Here is a 20,628-nt window from a genome sequence, read left to right on the forward strand (position 1 = left end):
TTCTTTTTCATCTTTCTTGATTACGGCAGTTTTCTTTCGTTGCGTGGTTGCTCCCCCTCTCTCTCTCTCTCTCTCTCTCTCTCTCTCTCTCTCTCTCTCTCTCTCTCTCTCTCTCTCTCTGCCGCCTCCATCTTGCTTCGACGGCTGCTGCTGCTGGTCGGGTCGCCTCACTCCAGCGCGGCCCCGTTATGTCCCGTGTACACACACACACACACACACACACACACACCTGCGCGCACCTTTTCTTCCGGAAAGTATACACGCAGATACATTGACACCACCAGCACACACACACACACACACACACACACACACACACACACACACACACACACACACAAATAAATAAATAAATAAATAAATAAAATCAGCTCAAATCCTATCACCTGTAATTTTTTTTACAGCACAGAGAGCAACTCAAGGGCAACAAAAAGGAAATGTAAAAAAAAAGCCCGCTAACTGTTGCTCTCATATAGTGATACGTATAGAGTGGCCAAAAGAGAGGTCAATTTCGGATGGAGAGGTGTTTTCTTGAATGAGGTCAAGTCATAGGCAGGAGGAAATACAGACGAAGGAAGACTGTTCCAGAGTTTACCAGTGAAGGGGATGAAAGAATGGAGATGCTGGTTAGCTCTTGCATAAAGAGTTTGGACAGTATAGGGGTGGGCATGAGTATAAAGTCGTGTGCAGCGGGGCCGCGGGAGGGGGGGAGGCATGCAGTTAGCAAGTTCAGAAGAACAGTCAGCATGAAAATATCGATAGAAGATGGAAAGAGATGCAACATGGCGGCGTAATTTAAGAGGTAGAAGGCTGTCAGTAAGAGGAGGAGAACTGATGAGACGAAGAGCCAGACACCACTCTGTCCAGAAGAGCTGTGTGAGTGGAGCCCCCCCACACGTGAGATGCATACTCCATACGAGGGCGGACAAGGCCCCTGTATATGGAAAGCATCTGTGCGGGGGAGAAGAACTGGCGGAGACGATACAGAACGTCCAACCTCGAGGAAGCTGATTTAGTAAGAGAGATGTGAAGTTTCCAGTTGAGATTTTGAGCTAAGGATTGACCGAGGATATTTAGTGTTGAAGAAGGTGACAGCTGAATGTTGTCGAAGATGGCGCCACAATACACACTTGCCAGCGCCATGACGGGCTGGGGCCGAACACCATCCAAGCCCCTCAAGCAAGCCTACTGGCTCTATAGGCGTAGACGTAAAAAATAAAAAAATAAAAAATAAATAAAATAAAAAGTAGCCTCAGAAACCTGTGTTTCGGTGAGGAAGAGAAGGTGAGGTTTAGAGGAGAGATGATGCTCCACTGAATGAAAATTAGAGCGAAGACAGCGAATGTTGCAGAAATTGATAAAACAGAGGTTCGAGGAGTTATCAAGACACCTCTCTAGTCGGCAGCCATAAGGGGAGTCCTCCCTGGGGGAATTTGTGGTCTTCCCCCAGACGGGGACTCCGAGGCAGAGCGTAATTGTGCCATTTTGAATTTTAAATTTTGGGAAAAGGTGTGCATGTTGTGTGAATGTAGTGTGGTGTGGAAAGAGAGAGGATCTGTCTTTAGAGAGCATGCTGAACTACTCTTTGGTGTTGATGAGACAATAGGGAAACGGAAAGTGAGGACATGGGAAGGGTCTTTGGAGGGCTTCAGCACCCTCCTCGCTTCCCATATATACCTCACCGGGAGTGGCTTCCGTCCATATCGGTAGGTGTCTTCCTACCTACTCCACTCAGAACCATCCGATTAAATGTTAAAAAAAAAAAAAAAAAAAAAAAACGAACATGAGTCAACCTCGTAAAAATACAAATATGTAGAAATCTAAATGTGAAAATTCAAATAACTAAGGATACTAAAGAAAATTTTTCGCCGACAGGAGCGGGTAATAGCCTCTCTTGAGTAAGGAGGAAAGGGGGGGGGGGGATTGATCACACACACACACACACACACACACACACACACACACACACACACACACACAGATATGCACTCAACACAAATACTTGGAAACAGGCAAAAAATCCTTAGAGAGAGAGAGAGAGAGAGAGAGAGAGAGAGAGAGAGAGAGAGAGAGAGAGAGAGAGAGAGATTTTAAGTGTGTGTGTGTGTGTTAGCCTAGCCTAGTAAGCAGTATAGTTGTAGGTTTCCGCTGTTCCTGGTGACCTACATCCCTCCTCGGGGCTGCCACCACGGCCCCACGACTCCCCTGATACTGGAGGTTTTACTAAGTAGTCAATCAGGTGCGCGCGAGTGCCATTCACCAGGTCTGATCACGTACTGGACTCCCGCGGTCGCCAGCCAATATCCTCTTCGTTTTGAGCCTGGAACAACGGCCCATAGGTACTCTTAACCCGGTCGCAGAGGGGATCATGTTTCTTAATGGTCCCTCTAAGCGAGAAAAAATAGAAAAAATCATCACTCATACAAACCATTTCATAATATATATCAAAGCATTTGTGATCAGTTTATGCATCATCTATTTTTGGGGGTTTATATCATGGCACAAATTTGGCCCGTCGCTGCTACCGGGTTAAGAATTTCGCAGCTTAGACACCCACATTTGGTAAGGCTTTCGTAGAGGTTGCATGTACTTCCATGGGTAGTGTTATGAGCCTGGTAATAGTTTGGCAAGACTTCTGCACCATGAACGTAAAAAAAACACTCATGGGAACCCGACTCATCTCCTTTGTGGCCTTGGGAAAATAATTGTTGTCGTGAGAGCCCAAAGCGTCTGATTATACGGGCTTACTTATTCACGGATCTTTGGGTACGGCAGGATCACACACACACACACACACACACACACGGTATACCCATTCACTGCTGGGTGGACAGAGGACACGGTTGAAAGGAGGCTGTCCATCCGTGTGTGTGTGTGTGTGTGTGTGTGTGTGTGTGTGTTCCTCCTCAATAAAGCTTGAATATTATATAAACGTGTCAATTGCTTGTGTATCAGTTCGTCATTCAAGTTCAGAGAGAATGTCTGACCATGTGTGTGTGTGTGTGTGTGTGTGTGTGTGTGTGTGTGTGTTCCTCCTCAATAAAGCTTGAATATTATATAAACGTGTCAATTGCTTGTGTATCAGTTCGTCATTCAAGTTCAGAGAGAATGTCTAACCCTGTGTGTGTGTGTGTGTGTGTGTGTGTGTGTGTGTAGTCATGTGTGTTGCTGTTGTTGAAATGCGGACGACATATACAGCATCCTAAGTTTTCCAAAGCTTGCCACATGCTACCTACAAACGGCGCCTGTCTTGTTTGTTGATTATATTCATCAGTGCCATGTCAGCTGATAGATAGACAGATTGATAGGTAGATAGACAGATATACAAATAGACATGGATAGGCTGTTTTAATATTGTAGGGTATAATCTATAATTAAATTCCTTCAGTCAGTCATGCACAAAGAATATCTGATAAATAAACTAATGTATACGGATAGATAAATGAACAATATGATCCACAGAACGTATTTAAACTGGGTGATCCTTTTCAGAGAGAGAGAGAGAGAGAGAGAGAGAGAGAGAGAGAGAGAGAGAGATCCATGAACCCAAAACAAAAGCAAACTAATGGACAATCACCTCCCAATCACCACCACTGTAAGTTCCAGCTGTTACTTCACTACCACAATGATAATAATCCTTCCTGCCAGCCAGCCAGCCACGATTCGACCACAGACAGACAGACAGACACAACAACCTCATCATCTGCCATCACGGCCAACCAACAAACTGTGTCAGAGGTATAGAGTGGCGACCGCTGGTTCTCTCTCTCTCTCTCTCTCTCCGCCGCAATAATATTTTGGTGTGTTGCGGGGACGGCCGTGGTGTGGAGGCTCCCCCCCTACCCCCTCCCTCTCCTTCCCTCCCTCCCTTCCTCCCTTCGTTAATGTTACCAGCTCTCGGCCCTCCGTCTGTTCGCTCCACTCGTGATGGCTGTCTACGAGAGGGCTCAAAGGCGTGTACAAGTGGCTTATTTTCCGTGCATTACGTGTTCCGTGGTGCATGGAAGGAGGGAAGGAAGGCTGTCATGAGGGAGGTGAGAGGAGGTACGGCGCGTCAGTCCTCCCGCCCCGCCCCGCCCCGCCCCCGCTGCCTCGCCTCACCCTGCTCCTCCTCCTCCTCCTCCTCCCTCTCTCGCTTCCTTCACTGTCAAAACAAACTTGATAGCGGCACGCGGCACCCTTTCCTTAACTTCCGCATGGGTTACTCGCTTCACTCACTCTTTTCATTATTTATTAGTCGTCATTCCCTTGCTCGCTTCGGTTCCTCACTTTTATGAATAACTCGCCTCGGTTAACCCATATAATTAAACGATCTCTGCTCACTTTGGTGCCTCCCTAAGTATTTATCTTCCTTACTCGCTCGCTCTGGTTCCTCACTCACACCCATTCACTCACATCCTTAGTTGTTCGCTTCTCTTCACTCACTCAGGCATTCAATTGGTTTCTTACTCATAATTATGCCTGGAGTAAACTCAAGACCCCCCCCCTCTCTCTCTCTCTCAGAAAGGATGCTATAATAATAGGTTTGGGTCGTGGGAACATTCTTGGAACGCACTGAGGCGAGTTTCGTTTTTTTCATTTTTTTCCCTTCTCGTCTGATACCACCACCACCACCACCACAACCACCACGGCCACACCTTCTAATTACAGACAGGTAAAGATAAATACAAGTAACGTCGGCGTGATAAGGTAATAATAACACCAATATAGTATACCTTCACCCAAAGCCAGTCGTAAAGTTTCCAGAAGAGACCATGATTGTATGATACTCTTTTTTTGTGTGTATTTGGTTCGATCTTGGTGATTGTTTGTTATTTATAAATTATAGCGTTTGCAAGTTGAAGTTCCTGTCGATATGAATTGCGTATCTTCTTCTTATTATTATTATCATCATCATCTTGCAACAAGAAAAAAAAACTAACTATAACTATTACTATTACTACAACAACTACTACTACTACTACTACTACCACTATTACTGCTGCTACTTCTATTGCTACTCTCGTGTCCCTCTTTTCACTGATATATTTTCTGTTCTAGCTCTGCGCCTTCTCAGGATTTCCGTTTATCTATCTATCTACATCCTCTGAGTCTACAACGATGTTTTCAATGTTTCCACAACAGCCCATCACTCACTCAGTCTCATCCCCCCCCCCCCCCTCCTGGTGCTCTCTGAATCAATAATCTCATTAGTAAATCAGTATATCAGTTAGGCTTCTTGGATCACTAAATATGTAATCGGTGCGTTGAAGTTACCAGATTGTTATGTCTTAAGCGTTGAAGTCTCCTGATTAGTTTATAGTTAGCGTTGAAATTTCCTGGAGCAAAAAAAGTACTTAACATTTTTTTGTCTTCCCACGGCTAAAATCTGATTAGTATTGTAATGATGTTAGGTCAGAAAAACGTTGAAGTTCCTAGATTATTTTAGTTTTCATTGAAGTTTTCAGAAGTAAATGATAATATCTAACCGCTTATTCTCTCTATGTTTACAACTTTATCGGTATTGTAATGACGTATTTTTCGTCTTTCCATGACAAAAATCTGACCGGCGTTGCAATGATGTTAGGTTAAAGAAAGCGTTGAAGTTCCCAGATTATTTCGTAGTTTGCATTGAAATTTCAAGGAATAAAAAAATACTTCACCTTATCTTCACTCTATGATTACGGTCTTATCAGTATTGCCATGATGTTAGATTAATTAAAAAGCGTGAAGTTCCAAGATTATTTTATAGTCAGCGTTGAAATTTCCGAAAAAAAACCCTCACCTTTTCTGTCTATTACAATTTTATCGGTATTGCAATGATGTATTTTCCGTCTTTCTATGACAAAAATCTGATCAGTATTGCAATGATAGGTTAAAGTTACCGGATTATTCTGTAGTTTGCATTGAAATTTCCAGGAGTAAGAGTGAATATCTAACCGTTACTTCTTTCTAGGATTACAATTTCATCGGTATTGCAATAATGTTGGGCTGAAAAAAAAAGAAAAAAAAAGCGGGCGCACCGTTTGTTATTCGTTCCAATAGTGAAAAGAACTCCACTGAGGCAGGCTTCAGAATAGGACGACGAGATTCATGGCAGTTTGTATATCTCAGTTCCAATACAAATGGCCATATTTTTAAGAATTTTAGCGCCCAAGCACACGCACGCACACACACACACACACACACACACACACACACATTTGACAAGGTTTTCGTAGTTGTGGACATTTCCATGGATAGTTTTATGATCCTGTTGGTAGTTTGACAAAGCTTCTGTATACCATGAATGTGATAAAAATAAACACTCATGGGAACCAGGGGCTATCTTCTTGAACATATCGGCACACACACACACACACACACACACACACACACACACACGCATTTCTTTGGATAGTTTTAAAAAGGTTTGTTACCATGATCGTTAAAAAAAACAATCATGAAAACCAGATTAATCTCCTCTTCGGCTTTTGGAAAGAGTTGATGTAAGGGGCGGAAGCGTCAGAGAATACAGGCATAAATAACCGGTAAAAACACTCTTGAGAACCAGATAAATCTCCTTCTCGGCCTTCGTGAATAGCTGATGTGAGAGGCGGAAGCGTCTAAGAATACCAACGTGAGTAACCGGTAAGCAGCTGACACCACATTAACCACAAAACAGAGAAATAAAAAGAAAAGGAAAACAGAGACCCGGCCCGACTGTTATGGACACTATCACACACTTGAGCGTTAAAATTCCTCTTCCATCTCGGTCCCAGCGGAGTTCCAGGTAGTTGTCGGTGTCCAGATGCATGATGCTGTGACCCCCTTACCGCTGTGTGAAAGCCGTTGTGCTGCCCGGGAGCCGCTGAGGCCAAGCTGTGGCGCTGCACCAAACTCTCACACTCCCTCTTCTTAGCTTAACACAACCCGTAAATGTTAACAAATCACTCGTGTTTCGTTTAGTGAAGAAGTCGAATGACGGTAAGATGTGCGTACCTTTCCTTCCCTCTTATCCTCCCCCTCCTCACCTACCTGCCTGCCTGCCTACCTTTCTTCACCCCCCTCCCCGCCACACCTCCCACGATCCCTTCCTCCCCACCAAGGGTATTCTGACCAGCGGTGTAGCCCACGCAGGTGCCATCCACAGGTATGTTAGGTTACACTCAGGTACGAAATAGCTACACCTTTTATTGCCACAGGAACCCAACGCCACCCCACACCCCACCACCACACCACGCCCACATGCCACCCAGCCTTACCTCCCCCACTCTACTACCACATGCCACCCAACCTAGTCTAGCACCTCACCCAACTCCACTCTCCTAATATCACATGCCACCCAACCTAACCTATCACCCCAACCTATTCCACCCTCACTACTAACACATGCTACCTAATCTAACCTAGCACTCCACCACTCTACTCCACCCTCACTACTACCATATCCCACCCAACGTAACCTCACCCTAGTCCACTTTTTTTCCACCTACGCCACCCCCAACGCTACCTCTCCCATTTTGGCACCCCAGCTCGCACCCCCCAATACTCCACGCCACTTCATTCCACTCCTGTCCTACCCCGGCAAAAGTCCCATATGTCACACCAACTCATTCAACATCCCATAACGTAGCCCAGTCCCCGTTCATGCTAGCCCCCCCCCAACACACACACACATATCAGTCTCCACCTATATTCCGCCCCCCCCCTAACCTGCCCTCGCTAAGTCCCCTAACCGCATAGTTCCCCATTCCGCGCCCCATAACCGAACCTCATACAACCAAATCTCATAACCGAGAGAGAGAGAGAGAGAGAGAGAGAGAGAGAGAGAGAGAGAGAGAGAGAGAGAGAGAGAGAGAGAGAGAGAGAGAGAGAGAGAGAGAGAATATCATAAAATTGGAGGAAAGTGATTTCATGCATCGGAACACCACTCAAGGAGGAAAATAATTATAGACGATAAAAAAAGTCACACTAACAACTTGATTATATGACTCAAGAAGTGGTAGTAATCGTATTGGTCTTGATAGTAAAGGTGTTAACAAAAGTAGTAGTAGTAGTAGTAATAGTAGTAGTAGTAGTAGTAGCAGTAGTAATTGTTGCTGTAATAGTAGTAGTAGTAGCTATTCATCCTTCCTTGGTTGATGAATGGGTACCTGGGGAAACCTTGGGAAGGTAAACTGTGGTAATTCTGACGTCACACCTGGCCTGTGTCCCGGGTAATGCGTTACTCACTACAGCCTCGAGGACCAAAGAGATATATATGAGCACCGACAGAAAGAGCAGCATAACGGACGTTCCCACCTTTACCTTTACCTGTAAGTTCAAGGACCTTAACCAATCAGCGAACCAATCATTCAATTTAAATCAATTAACTAATCAAACAAGTTAATACGGGAGTCGGTGTGAAGCAAAGACTGAGTGAACACGCACGCAACCTGTCTGAGTTATTTCCGCACACACACACACATACACACACACACACATACACACGAGCGCGCGCGTGACGCTGGTTGCAGGGTTACGCTGTTGGTCGCTGCAGTTACTGGCGCGGGACGGCCCATTCCTGTCTAACGGGGCAGTGAAAGTCAGCAGGACCAGCCCACCTGCCGTAGAGCGTGTGGTACAGAGATCACCTGCTTCTGTTCCCTCCATGCCCACTGCCAGGTGTTTTTTATAGTTCTCTTTTTTTTTTTTCTTCCTCTTCTTCTTTCTCTTCTTCTTCTCCTCCTTTTTCAACTACTACTACTACTACTACTACTACTACTACTACTACTACTACTACTATTATACTACTACTACTACTACTTTTTGCGTTTTTTCAACTCCTCCCTTTCTATCACACATGGATGGGCGAGAGCTTGTAGGTGAAAAGGCGAAAGGTGAAGGAGGGAGGGAAGAAGCGAAAGAGAGAAATTCGAGTGAGGGGCAAAAAAGGAAAAAAAGAAGAAATGACGTCATGCAGGCGGGCACGTGAGAGGGAAATGAATGAGAAGAAAGTTGGGAGTGTGGTGACGGGGGAGTAGGTGGTAGGTGGGGTGGATGAGGAAGGGAAAGGAGCGGATGGAAGAAGGAAGTTATGAAGAAAGTACAGACGGGAGAAAACTGTGTATTCGCAAATGAGAAAGCGAAACAGAGGAGTTCAGAATACTGGCTGGGCGGATGAGGGAAGGGAAGGAAGGGTTGAAAGATGGAGGCTATGAAGAAAGTACAGACTGGAGAAAACTGTTGTTTCGGAAATGACAAAGCGAAATAGAAAAGTTCACGATAATGACTCATAATTTCTGGCATAAAAGAGGAAGCAAAGGAAACATGGAGAAAGCGATTGAAATAGTAAGGCGGCCTCGTAAGAAAAATATGTATTCCAAAATGACAAAGCAAAATTGAAGACTAAATTAAGGCCTACCAAGTGTTGGCACGGAAGATGACAAGAGAAAGTGAATAAAGTATGAAGAGATAAAGACCTCAGAGTTACACTTTACAAGAATAACATTAATTCCAGAATGACAAAGCAAAACGAAAGAGATCAAAATAATGCAAAACAAATGCTAGATTAAACAGAAGAAGAAAAAAAATGGTATAAAAAATATTAACAAGATATAAAAATATACCCTACAATGTTTTGGATACGATAATATTGCAACACTGAGCCCCCAAAATATACAACAAACAAACGAGGATGCGAACTGGCGAAGGAGGCGGCGGCGGTGGTGGTGGTGGTGACGGTGCGCAGGTCTGGACGTTAAAATGTGAAGGTCGGAGGCGCTTGGGATTGGCGACATTTGCGGCTACGAAGCATGATTAGGGAGAGGGGCGAGTGGGCGGGTGGGTGGAGAGGGAGAGAGGCGAGAACATGAGCCAGAAGCAGTGATAAGGGGGGAAGGAGAGAAGGAAAGGAGGGTGGAGAGGGAAAGAGGGCGTGGTGGATTGGTGATAAAAAAGGGAGAGAGAAGAGGAGCAGTGGTAATGGGGAGAGGGTGAGAGGGAGAGAGGATGTGGCGGACTGGTGATAAGGGGAGGGAGAGAAGGATGACGTAATGGGTTGAGAGAGGATCACATTCAAGGATAATAAACAGAGGAATAAAGGAGTCTACCTACGATTAGAGGATTATAAATACAGGATTAAGGGACCTACTATCTACGAAGCATGGTTAGGTAAAAGGCCAAATTGGGGGCACATGCAATAGCTGCGCGTGGCCTCGGAATTTATCTCAAATACGGTGGATGGATGAGTGCATGGGGCATAAGGGAGAAGTGGAAGTGGGTGAGAGAGGAGAAAAGGAAAGGGGAGAAAGAGGAGATTGAGGCGAGGTGGGGTGTGGTGGAGGAAGGGAGAAAGAAAGAGAGTGAGGAGAGTAAAGGAGAGAGGCGAATGGGATGTGATGACGAAGGTAGAGGGAAGCGGTAGGAAAGGAATGCGAGGTGGGAGAAGATAAGAGGGTGTTGAAAACCAGTATCGTTCCTAGGATTCACTCCGTGGGGGTGCACTTGCTTTTCTTAGGGGGCATCCATACCTCACAATATTCAACCAAGCCATATTTTGAATGAAAACTTAAGTAATATTGTATTCATTATGTAATGTGATTGGTTACATATTCAAAGATGGGGGAAAAAAAGTCAATGAGGCAACTCGTAACTGGGGAATGGCTGGGGAACGGCTGGTGACAAACCTTTGACAAACTTGTGGGCTCGAATATCAAATGAGCCACGTAAATGGTCTAACGGAGCCTATAAGGGAAGTCACGACCGTGGCCCAATGTAGAATACAGGTTAACCGCTGTCTAACAATTATTTTTAACTACTGACTTTCTACATTACTTCTTATTTGTCGACACTTCATTACAGTATACCAAAACATGCTTTCAGTAGACAAAAACGTGCCTGATGATGGTTACTATTGGTCGTATGTAATTGACATTTAATTAATGAATCATATAAGTTTACATATAAAGTCATGGTATACTATGACTGCGTGCTTGCTGTTAGAAAATGTATTATTCTATCGAAGTTGCTTAGATATGTATACATAGACTTGAATGTACTAAAGACTACACAAAGGATATCGTGAAATCAAACGAATAACAATTTATCAGCGACATCACTGCAATTTTCGAAGTCGTCCTATATAGAGTATGGAATATATGAAGACGATCGCTTCAAGATGATGTTATTCTGTCTCCAACTCCAGGAAAGGAAAATAACAATTGTAGACTATGCACAACTCTGTAATGTGACAGTAACATTTACAAAGGGCTGAAATAACAGGTGTACGAAGCCCTTATGAGCGTTTTCTATGGGGGGACACCTGGGTGGGCACAGGCCATGAAAGAGGGACACGTGCTCCCGCATGAATCCCATGATTACGCTTCTGGTGAAAACAAGGTGGGGAGGAGTTATGAGTTTACCTGTGTGTGTGTGTGTGTGTGTGTGTGTGTGTGGAGGGGGTAGGGGAGATCCCGCGTGCCTGTCTGTCACCCTCGCCTTGGGGCTTTGCCCAGGCCACGCTTGGCCACGCCCCCTCTCCCTCCCTCGCTCACCCAGCACACGCTTCCTGTTGCACGCATTTGCCTTCACCGTTCCTCGCTGTGGCCTGGATGGTGACGGCACGTCTCTGCGCCACGACAGGCAAGAGCGACACACCCACTTGTGGTTACCAACAAAGGGGTGCTGTGAAAATTTGTGATACATACAAGAAACAACACGTTTCAGTTTTATCATATCAAGTGGAAGAAAAGGGTCGTGAAAATGGCAACCCCTTCACTCCCACTGTACATACATATAAAGTCGAGATAATGATGTTCAGTAATGAATGAGCGTGGAATGAAGATAATGGCGGAGATGAGAGGCGAGGGTCGGAGCGACCCAGAGCAGCTTACCTGTGACCAGTCTACCGCCTAGAGGCTCGGGAGATTCTGGAGTTGATGGTGCCCGAGGCTGAAATTCTATCAGGATGCGGCGGGCGGTAAACGCCAGGCCGTGGCTCTACCCTCTCCAGCTCGTCGCCGCTCAGGTCCAGGTCGGCCACCATCTGCATGATTTCCCGGTCCTTCTTGGTCATGGTGTCCTCGCCCAGCCCAGCCAGGGACCCATACGAGCGAGATCGGTGTTCCTCGCGAATACTATAGGAAAAGGCTCGCTCGTTGAGGTGTCCCTTCTTGCCGTATATATCCTCGTCGCCATCCTTCTTGCCGCCGCTCTTTTTCTTCTTCCGGTGCTTGGGGCGTCCGGTGGTGGCGTACTGCTCCATCAGGTATTGTTCGTGCGGGAAGTGGCCCGGCTGGTACGAGGCCGTGGGGCTCAGAGGCCGGTTGGACGGCATGTAGATGGGCTCCTCCAGCACGCGGGACGGCGGCCGGCGCCCGGGAGGACCGTAGGGCCCTGGGGGTCCGTAGGGGCCCATGGGTCCAGGAGGCGGCATCATGGCGTGGGGTGGCATGCCTGGCGGAGGCACCATGTGAGGGGGAGGAGGACCTTGCATGGGGATCATGTGTGGGGGAGGCATGGGCGGGGGATGGTGACCCATGTGTGGAGGCACCATGGGTGGCCCCATCGGAGGACCATGCGGGACATGAGGTCCGTGCATGGCCTGAGGAGGAGGCTGTGGCCCTGGGGGACCCTGGACCAGGACGAAGGGTGGAGGGCCGCGCATGCCCTTACTCTTCCTCTCAGAGAGGCTGCTGGTGCCCTGCATAAAGCGGAATTTTCCCTTGGCCTTGGGTGGTGAGCCGTGCCCGTTGAGCTGCCGCGGGAGGCTGCCGTTGTGGTGGTGCCGCCCGCCGCCGTTCATCACGCTGGCGGGGCGTGGAGGTCCCGCCCCGTTGCTTACTCGACTTATCTCGTCCTCCTCCCGGCGACCCTTGTACTTAATTTCTTTCTTGCCCTTTTTCTCTTTTTCACTCTCCGGCATGGGGGGCGGAGCCACGGGCGGCATCATCATCTGGCGTGGCCGCTGGGGCCGCGTGCCCCCGGCGGTGCCATACAGGGAGGAGGTAGAGCGGGCGGACCTCATTGTTCCGGAATAGTCAGAATATATGAGTTCGGTCTCTGTCTTGGATGGCCCCGCCCAAACCTTGTGGTTTTCGTCGCCGTTATAGATGGAGACCTCGTCGCCTGGAGAGCCCTGAGAGGTGGGGGAGGCGGGTGCATCTTGGGTCGGGGAAGAACCCAGCGAGAGCGAGGCTGGGATGATCTCCGAAGTGCCGCTGCCTAGGTCTTCGATCTCGATGACCCGCTCTTCAGTGATCCGCCCGCCGTACACTGAGTCGTACTGGCTGGTGCCGCCGCCCTCCAGGCTGCGGGCGTACATAGAATCGGCGTAGGCGTGGAAGCAGCAACGCACCAAGGCGTTGGCTGGCGTTTCACGCTTACATATGAAGGCATGGCACTCGAGCACCTTGATACCTGAGGTGCGGCGCATGATACAAGCGAAGAGCGGCGGGTGATTGATGTTCGGGTTGCGGGCGAAGGGTGAGTCGAGGGGCAGGAATCTGGGCACGGCGGCGCCCTCCCCCCCAGCCACCACCACATACCTCACCGCCGCACAGTAATGCAATGACTCAATGGGGAAGAAGCGGGTCACCTTCTTCTGGTTCTCATCGACGTTCTCAAGCAACATCCCGTTGGACCACACGGAGAGCCAGGAGTCGATGCCACGGGCACTAACGGCACCCTCCGCAGGATACAGCTCCCTGAGAGGCTCTTGGATGCCCTGGAGGCCATCCTTGGTCACCTGGGGCACGGAGGACCCAAGGTACAGCACTCGACAGCGACAGATGGGTGTCGGGTCTGCCCCGCCCCGCTTAGCCATCCTCATGATTTACTACAACTAAGAACGTCACAGAATCAAGAAGCAGTGCGCCAAGGTGGCACTTACACACTGCACCGTGAGAAAGGCTACGACATCGGCCTGCACCTGTTCATACTGCGCAAGTCTCACAGCACTCACGACACCAGCCCCGCCACACTCCCACTCTGCCGTCAACAATACACAAGTGAGTGGAGGCGCTCACAGTCAGGTATGCGGGCGCACTGCGCATGCCTAGTCCACACCCGGCAGTCCCCGCAACACACCTCCAGCCAATCCTCGAGTCCAGAAGAAACTGGGTTAAGCCGTCTCTCAGGATCATCTGACTTTTGAGGTTCCCTGATGTACTTAACAAATGTCCTTATTCAAGTATGCGTCCATTCAATACCTTGAATATGAAATATGTGTCTGTGGCCCACGCTAGCCATCATGGAAAGTGTTGGGCGAGGTGTTCAGAGACTGATATACCAGCAGCAGTCCCCCGCCTACCATGAACGCGGGGCATGCCTACCTGACCCACCCATGTATATTACGAGGTGTAAATTGAAACGCTACTCTCATTCTGGACTCATGCACCTTATCGTTTTTCAGAGAAAGGTCATAAAAAATATGAATTTTACTGTCTTTTTAATTAACACCACGCCTTTTTCCCACATGAAAACTCTGCAGCCGTTATAAACTGAGAGAAAAAAACTTTAATTCAATAATTGTTTACTTTAGAGAACAAGTGGATGTTTACTGACGGGTGATCCTTACTTGAAAGAGGGCTGGGGGGCTGGCGGTGACGGTGCAGCCAAGTGCCTGGCGGGCCCTGGCACATGGCCCGCATACATACCGTACGTGTGTCACTCCCTCCAAGGCGTGACCCGCCCACCCGCGCCGCCGCCACCGTCGTCGCCTCACTGTCAACACACTCACTCATCCATGCAGCCTTCCCTCCCTCAACTTTTATTATTATTATTATTAGTATTAGTAGTATTAGTATAGTAGTAGTAGTAGTAGTAGTAGTAGTAGTAGTAGTATCATCATTATTTTTCTGAATAATAATAATAATAATAAGTGGTAATAATAATTGTTTACCGTGCATTTTCTTGATACGTTGAGGGTTGGTGGGCCATACTTACCGGCAGTCAGCGGTACAGTGTTTTGCTTTGATGCTGAAACTAAGGACACTAATAAAAGTAGGACAGGGATGTTTTAGGTTTTCTGTGTTGCAATGACTTCCCAATGTTCATGGAAGGATATTGCCATGACGTATAGAGCTATGGAGAGAATATGAACGAAGAGAACTGTCTATACTGGAAACTGCTGCCGTGGTCACCCCCCCGCAGGGAAGTTTCCGGAGGAGGCAGTATTATGGTCATGCTGATCGGGTCTTCTCTTTCGTCGGTTTTACAGGATCTGCTCTGAGTCTCCAGTAAGAAGGTAAAACAAACAGTATGGAATCCAGTGCACACTTTATTGACTTTAATTATACCCATGCTCGACAATAATGTTTTAATTTCGTAGACAATAATACAGTAATTATGTAAAATTATACACAAGTAACGTGTGTGTGTGTGTGTGTGTGTGTGTGTGTGTGTGAGAGAGAGAGAGAGAGAGAGAGAGAGAGAGAGAGAGAGAGAGAGAGAGAACGAAATGTAAGCGTCTTGCAAGCTGCACCTGCACGTGATGGGTTCCGGTCTGCTGGAGGGGGCGTGGGGCGGGGGGCAGGACCCAGGGCAGCTGAGCCTTGCTAACAGCTACGCCGGAGTCTTGCCTCACGCACCACGCCTGACTTTCGGTGCCGCCGTCGTCGTCTCCGCCAGCGTCGCCTCGATGCCTCAATCTCACAAGTTTTGCCGCTACATCCATCCGTGATACAAAGAAGAAAACTACAGCTAGGAACTCACGCCAAAGTGTGTGCAAAGGGAACTGACAAATCAGACTTGCTCTACAGTTAGTCTGTTAATCATGATAAAAGAAATAGCGGCACTTTGATATTGGTCTTACACTAGCGCATGAGACCTTGCTCACCATCTCACACACCCGCGGGCCTTCTTCCATAACGATGCATCACACACCCTTCAGTATCGACGACCAATACTTATCATTATTATTATTATTATTATTATTATTATTATTATTATTATTATTATTATTAAGTGATGTTATCTTCTTTACCTGGAGCAGGTGGATCATACCTCTTGAACCAACCTCAGTTAAAATTGGTGTATAATAAATAACCTCACGACCACTGGCTGGGTGGCCCCACGTCCCAAGGCCCCACAACACTCACGCGGCGGGGCGGGCGTGCATGGTTAGCGGGAGGGGGAGGGGAGGGGCGAGTCACTTTTGGGCTGGCCGTGCATCAAACACTTGGTAGTCAATGAAACAAAGAGTGTTGCACCTCCACAGGCTGGCCGTGGCACAGAATCCTCGTTGGCTCCAGGCCACGGGCTTTGGCTGCACTTCGGGTCATCGGAACAGCAAAAAGAAACAAAGTATTTTGCCCATTACCCAAAAAAATCTGCATATTTCTGAAGATAAACATCCCCCGAAGATACAGACGGATAAATCGTTCTTTGTTGTAGTAATATGACTAATCTAGGCACAGCAGCTTCCATTAGTGTTCAGGGTGAGGAGTAAGGGCCAAGGCGGACAGAGAAAGACACTCCAGGCTGTAGTGGTGAACGTAGAGGGGGTCCAAGGAGCAGCAGGTTCCTCGACGCCCAGCAAACGAACACTGTTGGCTCCAGCAAGCCCCGGCGGGGGAACCAAGCCGGGATAGTGTGTTAATATTTGTACTGCTCCGTGTATGGCCATTGCCATCAACATTTCCCAACGATCTGTTCAGGAATCGTCTGCATTTCGTTCTCATTGGAGCCTCACCAGATGGCTCATCCAAAGACTCCGAGACGCGCTGGCCAATGCCCCCCACTCGATCTGCTGGAAGTTCACGTCTTCCCAGTTTCTCCATATTAGCAACAAGCTGTATCCCCCTTTCCATAAGGTTAATATGTTCGTCGATTTGATAAATTTCCACAACTTAAGGTCCGCCTGTACTGTGTGTTTGCCGTCTGGCCGCCAGCATCTTGCCAGTCATCTGGGTAAACGTGCGCGCCTACACAGCATTCCTGTCCATACACGCGCCTGTGCCTTCTGCAGTGTTCCATTTGCGATATTATACCTTCATCCGCATCAAGTTATGGATAAAATTACATAGCATTGCACACACAGACGCCAGCCAGCCACACCTTCCCCATCAGAAGCGTCACGGGCCTCAGCGGCGGGAGGGCGCGGCGTATACACCCTAGGGCCAAGGCTCTCCGCCAACCCTCACTCAGGGTGGGCGGGAGGAGCAACAGTGAGGCGCCCTTTGTGCCATTTTCATCATGTTAGGCTCAGTTTTCACTATAATTCTAACATGTATCTTCAACGAGTAACTCATATGGGTTTCATGTATAATTCCGGCTTTATAAATCATATAGAAATATTCAGTTTTGTGGTTAGGCATATTTAGTATAGCCAGGAACAAATATTTTTTCGGAGACGTGTAAATGCGATTATTACCAGTATAACTATTAGTTTTGTTCTAATGGCAAGAATAATGAAAGTTAAGGCAATGAGTGCACCGCAGAATCTATATAGTAATGGATGCCAAGCGGTGCGGGTGGGCGGACTGAGGTGAAAATGATGATGTGGTAACTTGACGGTGAACATGATGTGATGAGATGACGTAATGGTGATGAAAATGATATAGCGCCCTTTATATAGTTGATATGATAACGGCGTATAGGATGATAATAGCGATGATAGGCATACTTATGTAAAGCTGGTTACATACTCTATATAGCGCGCGTAGCTGGGAATAATAATTACTCGTTTATTTAATGTCTTTCTTGCAGACTCCTTACGTTCTTATGTTCTAATTACTCAGCCCTTCTCATCCATTAACGATCTTTCCGGCTGTTTAATTAACCTTCGTGTCTTACTCAGTGTTTGAGAAGCCTTGCGGGCATCTTACATTACGAGACGTTGCACAAACCTTTGATGCCTCCACAAGTGAAGCGAGGACACGAGACTTTGCTCCAGCGTTGCCAGATTATCGTATTCACCACATTGTATTTATCATTTTTAAGCCTCAAACTCTCGTACCTACAAAAATAACGAAAGGATATTAAAGTTAGCGTTAAAACTATTATTTATTGATGTTTGTTTTGTTTGTTTTTGCTGTACATATCAGTCAGAAACTTCGAAAATGGAATACGGTGTGTACGATAATTTGGCAACGCTGCTTTGATCCTGGCGTGAGCATGAGAGGCAAATCTTCTGCAGCGAGGCCGTCTGATCAAACGCGAGGGTGAATGAAATACTTGAACACTACATAATGAGTATATTCTAAGCGCGCAATTTTTCGTCGCCATCTTGCTTCAAGCACGACACTTCCACAATCTCCTCAACCTCCATCTCCTTCCCTTCGACTTCCACAGCCTCCCCCTCGACCTCCAGTCTCTTCCTCGACCTGCACACCCTCCTCCCCGACCTACACAGCCATCTCCTCGACTTCAACAGCCTCCTCGTCGACCTCCACAGCCCCCTCCTCGACTTTAACAGCCTCCCCCTCGACCTCCACACTCCACAGCCTCCTTCTCGACTTCAACAGCCTCCCCCTCGACCTCCACACTCCACAGCCTCCTCCTCGACTTCAACAGCCTCCCCCTCGACCTCCACACTCCACAGCCTCCTCCTCGACTTCAACAGCCTCCCCCTCGACCTCCACACTCCACAGCCTCCTTCTCAACTTCAGCAGCCTCCCCCTCGACCTCCACACTCCACAGCCTCCTCCTCGACTTCAACAGCCTCCTTCCTCGACCTCCACAGCCCCCTCCTCGACTTCAACAACCTCCCCCTCGACCTCCACACTCCACAGCCTCCTCCTCGACTTCAACAGCCTCCTTCCTCGACCTCCACAGCCTCCTCCTTCTCGACCTCCACAGCCTCCTTCCTCGACCTCCACAGCCTCCTCGACCTCTAGAACCTCAATAACCACCACCTCCTCCTCTAACTTAATGAGGGAGATCGGGTGACTCAGTGGGAATGGTGTTTGGCTCGCGACCGAAAGGTTGCGAGTTCTTTTCCAGCTTATGGCGCCTTATCGGTGCATGGGGTAGCGTCTCTTGTAACCCACGCAGAGCTATATGGTCTTAGCTACTTAGCTCGGAGGATCATTAAACCTTTTCAGTCATCCCCATAACCACAACCTCTTTTTCGATCTCCTTTTTAGCATCCAGAAACCCCTCAACCATCACCACATCCTCCCCAATCTCTGTTATTTCTGTGACTACCACCGCCACCTCCTCAACCCCCACAATTTTTTTTTTTTTTTACGTTAGGTAGGCTTTATTGGTGGGGCCTGATGGTCAGTCCTAGCCCGTTATGACACAGACAAGTGTTTATAGTGGTGCCATCCTCCTTGGCTCATGCTGCCTCCCGCAGATCAGCTTTGATCCTCTCTTTTATAAGAGAATCTAGAGTCCGGGTTGATAGATGGTCTTCAGCACAGCACTCGGCGGTGACTGAAAAATCCTAGCTTGTGGCGGCGGCTGAATACAGCGCACGCACGCTAACCACTCAGCGGCTCAGCCACCGCTTCCAATAATATACTTCCATGATGAATGCAGCCAGCCAGCCTGCAGTTGGTACGTTCGGAAGAGCAAGGTCCATGCAAGTAGCGTCAAAAAAGTATCAAGAACAGCAACACCGAAAAAAGCTCTCCTCTTCTAACTGATAGTCTTCTACCTCTTAATTTCCGTTGCCATGTTGCCTCTCTTTCTATCTTCTATCGATATTTTCATGCTGACTGCTCTTTTGAACTTGCTAACTGCATGCCTCCCCCCCTCCCATGGCCCCGCCGCACGCGATTTTCTACTCATGCTCATCCCTATACTGTCCAAACCCCTTATGCAAGAGTTAACCAGCATCTTCACTCTTTCATCCCTCACGCTGGTAAACTCTGGAACAATCTTCTTTCATCTGTATTTCCTCCTGCCTACGACTTGAACTCTTTCAAGAGGAGGGTATCTGGACACCTCTCCCGAAATTGACCTCTCTTTCGGCCACCTCTTTGGATTCTTTTTAGAAGCAGCGAGTAGTGGGCTTTTTTTTATTATTGTTTCTTTTTTTTGTGCCCTTGAGCTGTCTCCTTTGTTGTAAAAAAAAAAATTATATATATATATATATATATATATATATATATATATATATATATATATATATATATATATATATATATATATATTTCTTTTTTCTTACATCAAAGGATGCGGCTCAAGGGCAACAAAAAGAGTACAAAACAAAAAAGACATTGGACACACTAACGAGTGCAAACCGCTCGCTGCCAACACCCTCTGGTCGGAGTTCTCAAAATGTGAAAATATGCAATTAAGTCTTGGGCGAGGTCCTGCCCTACTTCACCTCTCAAAACTCGTGCCAGTGGAATGATTATTTTTTACCTCGGTGACCTTGATCTTTGACCTTGAAAATCGAATTCGTCCTGTGTGGGGCCATTAGTAGTCCACCTATGAAGTTTCAACATCATAGCTGTAATGGTTCAAAAGTTATCGCGTCAGAAAAAAAAATTACAGCTGAAAACAATACCTTCCGCAAAATTCTTTTGCGGGTGGTAAAAAGACAGCTACTCGCCGCTCCCACAAAAGTAAAAAGTAAAGAGTAGCCAAAAGAGAGATTAATTTCGGGTGGAGAGGTGTCTTGATACACTCTTCTTGAAAGAGGTCAAGTCACAGGCAGGAGGAAATACAGACGAAGGAAGACTGTTCCAGAGTTTACCAGTGAAGGGGATGAAAGAATGGAGATGCTGGTTAACT

At 47.3% G+C, this 20,628-nt stretch overlaps 1 protein-coding gene across 1 annotated transcript in view; it reads right to left on the reverse strand.

The window, feature by feature from the left end:
* LOC126981039 (DNA-binding protein K10-like) overlaps positions 1-14,022 on the reverse strand; it is a 31,849-nt gene extending 17,827 nt beyond the window's left edge. The window contains exon 1 of the mRNA XM_050831679.1: positions 11,835-14,022. Coding sequence (XP_050687636.1) covers positions 11,846-13,771 — 1,926 coding nt within the window. The 5' untranslated portion in view covers positions 13,772-14,022 and the 3' untranslated portion in view covers positions 11,835-11,845. The remainder of the gene's footprint in view (positions 1-11,834) is intronic.
* Between the last annotated feature and the right edge of the window lie 6,606 nt (positions 14,023-20,628).

Source organism: Eriocheir sinensis, chromosome 46, assembly GCF_024679095.1.
Source record: "Eriocheir sinensis breed Jianghai 21 chromosome 46, ASM2467909v1, whole genome shotgun sequence".
Lineage (NCBI taxonomy): Eukaryota > Metazoa > Arthropoda > Malacostraca > Decapoda > Varunidae > Eriocheir > Eriocheir sinensis.